General features: G+C 52.1%; 1 protein-coding gene across 1 annotated transcript; it reads right to left on the reverse strand.

Annotated features, from left to right (window-relative positions):
- Nucleotides 1-554: 554 nt before the first annotated feature.
- On the reverse strand, nt 555-4,428 carry LOC131478387 (uncharacterized). Its single transcript, XM_058657441.1, is given in 4 exon segments — nt 555-607; nt 610-3,938; nt 3,940-4,412; nt 4,414-4,428. Coding segments are annotated over 4 exon segments (3,870 nt in total).
- Nucleotides 4,429-4,750: the final 322 nt, after the last annotated feature.

The following is a 4,750-nucleotide window of genomic DNA, read 5'->3' on the forward strand; positions in this document are numbered from 1 at the left end:
TCCAGGCGGAGATGCCGTCCACTTTCAAGGCGGTGGGAGTGGTGAGGAGGACGGTATACGGCCCCTTCCAACGTGGCTCCAAGGTCTTTGACTGATGTCTCCTCACATACACGAGGTCACCTTCCTTGAAGGGGTGTGGGCAGGACGGCACTTCCTTGTCTCGATAGACTTCCGCAAGGGGCTTCCAGATATGATCTCGCACCACACGGAGAGCCTGGAGATGAGTCTGTAAAGCAGGAGGGTTAGGATACAAAACCGGGTCAAGGCTACACAAGGAAGCCGCGGGAGGCGGGCTCCCATACAAAATTTCAAAGGGAGTGAGTCCATGATGGGCCGGCGTGTTTCTGGCCCTAAAAAGCGCCATAGGTAGGAGCTGCACCCAGTCTTTAGCGCCAGTCTCCAAAGCTAATTTGGTCAAGGTCTCTTTTAAGCTTCTATTCATTCTCTCTACCTGTCCTGAACTCTGGGGTCTATAGGCACAATGCAATTTCCAATCAATCCCCAAAACCCTGGCCATCATCTGACTTACCTGGGAGACAAAGGCCGGCCCGTTGTCAGACCCAAGTACCTGTGGCAGTCCAAACCGAGGGAATATTTCTTCCAAGATCTTCTTTACCACCACCTGTGCCGTTTCTTTCTTGGTGGGGTACGCTTCCGTCCACCCAGAGAAGGTGTCCACAAAAACTAGAAGATACTTATAACCGTACATACCTGGACGGACTTCAGTGAAGTCTACTTCCCAACACATTCCTGGACGATGACCCCGTGCTCTCGCCCCAGGGGGGAGCTTGAGTCTCTCTGCATTTACCTGTGCGCATGGTTTGCAAAGATCTACAGTCTCTTGAACTAAACCAGGCAGACGGAGAATGTGGAAGGGGCACTCTTCTTTAGTTAGTAAGGCAAGCATCTTTCTGCGACTCAAATGTGTAAGTTGATGTAGATGCTTTACTATTTCCTTTGAATTTTTAAGAGGTAAAGCGACTTTATCTCCGCACTTCCAAGTCCTTGTCTTGGGGTCCCATTCCCCTCCATGTTGTTGTATCAGGGTTTCGTCTGTGCTGGTATATTTTAGGGTCCCAAATTGTCGGACTGTAGTCTCATCTGAGTTAGCGGGTTTTTGAACAATGGTCTCTACCATGACTAATGTCTGAGTCTCTTCAGCTGCCCGTTTAGCAGCCGAGTCTGCCAATTGGTTTCCTTTTGCTGTTGGGTCATTTCCCTTCTGGTGCCCAGGGCAATGGATAATGCTGATTTTCTTGGGGCGAAACAATGCTTGCAAGAGTCCTACAATTTCATCTTTGTTCTTTATCTCTTTTCCCCCTGACGTCAGTAATCCTCTTCTTCGATATATTTCCCCATGCACATGTGCGGTAGCAAAGGCATAGCGGCTGTCAGTATAAATATTAGCCTTTTTCCCTTCTGCAAGCTTCAGGGCCTGGGTTAGGGCTATTAGTTCTGCCCGCTGAGCTGAAGTGCCCGGTGCCAGGGCACTTGACCAAATAGTCTTTTCATTGTCTACCACCGCAGCCCCTGCCCGTCGTTTCCCATCCACCACATAACTGCTCCCATCGGTGAACCACGTTACCTCAGCATCTGGCATGGGTTGATCAGAGAGGTCCTCTCGTGTTCCGTGTACCTCCGCAAGGATTTGCTGACAGTTGTGTGGAACATCTCCCGGGGTTCCAGGGTCTGGGAGGAGCGTGGCAGGGTTCAGGGCGACCGCAGGGCCAAACCGTATCTTTTCTGGGGCTAATAACAATGCCTGGTAATGCGTCATTCGAGCATTAGTTAACCATCGGTCAGGGGGCTGCCGGACTATGGCCTCCACAGCATGTGGCGCGATCACAGTGATCTGCTGGCCAAGGGTCAACTTGCCAGAGTCCTTAACCAGAGTTGCTATGGCAGCAATCATTCGTAGGCATGGGGGCCACCCCGCTGCGACTGGATCAAGTTTCTTAGAGAGATAGGCCACTGGCCGCTTCCATGGCCCCAATGCTTGTACTAAGACTCCTTTTGCAATTCCTCTCCTTTCATCCACATAAAGATTAAACGGCCTGGTTACGTCAGGGAGTCCCAGTGCCGGGGCCTTCAAGAGGGCTTCTTTGATGCGGTCGAAGGCCTCCTGCTGTTCCGATTCCCATAGAAATTTTGTTCCCTGTTTGGTTAGGGGATACAAGGGGGCTGCGATCTCAGCGAATCCCGGTACCCAGAGTCGGCAGAATCCTGCAGTTCCCAGGAACTCTCTCAGCTGCCTGGGACTTTTGGGAGCAGGTATTGAGGACACAGCCTGTTTTCTAGCCTCTGTCAGCCATCTCTGTCCTCCTTCTAGGACATATCCTAGGTATGTTACTTTGGTCTGGCATAGTTGGGCCTTCTTAGCAGAGGCTCGGTATCCCAACTCTCCGAGTCTTTTTAGAAGGGCTTTCGTACCTTGTATGCAAGATTCTTCGGAAGGAGCAGCAAGGAGAAGGTCATCTACATACTGTAAAAGGATGAGGTCAGGCTGTTGTATGCGGAAATCAGCCAGGTCCCGGTGGAGGGCTTCATCAAAAATGGTGGGGGAGTGCTTGAACCCTTGTGGCAATCTGGTCCATGTCAGCTGCCCAGCAAGCCCAGATTCCGGATCTCTCCATTCGAAGGCAAACAATGGCTGGCTCTGGGGGCATAGTCTTAAGCAAAAGAAGGCATCTTTGAGGTCTACTACAGTATACCAGGTGTGAGACGGGGGCAAGGAGCTTAAAAGATTGTATGGGTTGGGGACAGTTGGATGCATGTCCTCGACTCGCTGATTAACTTCTCTTAAGTCTTGGACAGGTCGGTAATCATTTGTCCCTGGTTTCTTTATCGGCAATAGAGGAGTGTTCCACGGGGAACGGCAGGGCACCAAGATGCCTAGTTGTAGTAGTCTCTGTATATGCGGTCTGATGCCCTGGAATGCTTCCCTCGACATCGGATATTGCCTGATAGCCACTGGAGAAGCCGTGGGTTTCAAGTTGATCACCAGGGGTGGTTGGTTGATCGCCAACCCGACCCCTCCCGTCTCGGCCCAGGCATTGGGGAAACTTTCCACCCATTCTTTCAGCAACAAGGAAGGGACAGGCCCTCCGGGGGGGCGCTTCTCATGCAATCTATATTCATCTTCTATTCTCAAGGTCAAGAGGTACAAGGGCTCTCCCCTGGGTCCGGAAACTGAAGCTCCACCCTCATGGAACTTGATGTGCGCCCCTATTTTTGATAGTAAATCTCTCCCTAACAAGGGGTAGGGACACTCCGGTACATGTAGAAATGAATGTGTCACAGTCCCTGTGGCGAGGTCTACTCGCCGTTCAGTTGTCCACTTGTAAAATTTTCCACCAGTAGCTCCTTGTACCCAAGAAGTCTTATGACTCATAGGCCCTCCCGTGCTAGTCAACACGGAGTGCTGCGCTCCCGTATCTACCAGGAAAGTGACTGGTTGTCCCCCCACGGTTAGAGTTATCCTGGGCTCAGGGGGGGGGTCCTGGCCCCGACTTCCCTAATCTCCAAGGGCCAGCACGGGGGTCATCTTCTTGGGGTTCCGTGAGTTCTTGGGACATTCTCGGGCCCAATGCCCCTTCTCTTTGCAGTAAGCACACTGATCTCGGCTCAACCGGGGCCGCCTTTCATCTCCCTGGTTCCTGATCTGCCTCCCTGTTTCTGGTCTATTATGCACTACAGTGGCCAGGATTCGACTTAACTCCTGATTACGCCTTTTCTCTCTCTCGTCCTCCCTCTCCTCTTGTAACTTCCTTAACCTTTCTTCCTTTTCCTCGGGAGTCTCTCTCTTATTGTATATCTTATCAGCCTCCCGAACTAGATCCTGCAAATTATAATTCTGCAATCCCTCTAGTCTCTGCAACTTATTCCTTATGTCCGGTGCCGACTGTCCAATAAATGCCATTATAACTTCACTCTCTTTCTTCACTAGCCGGATTAAAAGGGGTATACATACGGTAAGCCTCCATTAGCCTTTCTAAAAACCCCGCAGGGGTTTCCTCTGCCCCCTGTACTACTGCCCTTACCTTGGCCAAATTGGTGGGTCGCCTTCCAGCGCCCTTGAGACCCGCTAACAGAGTCTGGCGGTAAAGACGGAGACGCTCCCTACCGGCAGGCGTATTGTGGTCCCAGTCCGGTCGATTGAGAGGAAACACAGCATCTATCTCATTAGGGAGTTGAGTCGGGTTCCCATCAGCTCCAGGAACGTTCTTCCGAGCCTCCAAAAGTACTCGGTGCCGTTCTTCTGTAGTGAGTAGTGTCCGCAGGAGCTGCTGACAATCATCCCACGTGGGCTGATGGGTCAGCAAAATAGACTCAATTAATCCTGTTAAAGCCTGCGGATCCTGAGAAAAGGGGGGGTTATGGGTTTTCCAATTGTATAGATCCGAGGCAAAAAAAAGGCCAGTACTGCATCTGTTCTCCTACGGCCCGGAGGGGAAATAGCTGAGATGACCATGCTCCCTCTTCCTCCTCTCTCCCCCCTTCCCTCTCCCGACGCAGCCGGAGCCGCGTGGGTATCGGTGATCTACGCCCCTGCGCTTCCTCTGGTATGGTGGAGTCAGGCATCACAGCTCCTTCTTCTGGCGCCACTGCCGGCTCTGCAACTGGGTGGCCTCCAGTAGGCCTGTGGGGATAGGGAGGTGGAGGTTCTAATGATAGGAGAAGGTCTTCCTGACCACCATCGGAGAGGACCGCCGGCTTTCCTCGGTTGGTGTCCGTCTCTCGTAGCGGGCAG

Source organism: Ochotona princeps, chromosome 32 (genome assembly GCF_030435755.1).
Source record: "Ochotona princeps isolate mOchPri1 chromosome 32, mOchPri1.hap1, whole genome shotgun sequence".
Classification (NCBI taxonomy): Eukaryota; Metazoa; Chordata; class Mammalia; order Lagomorpha; family Ochotonidae; genus Ochotona; species Ochotona princeps.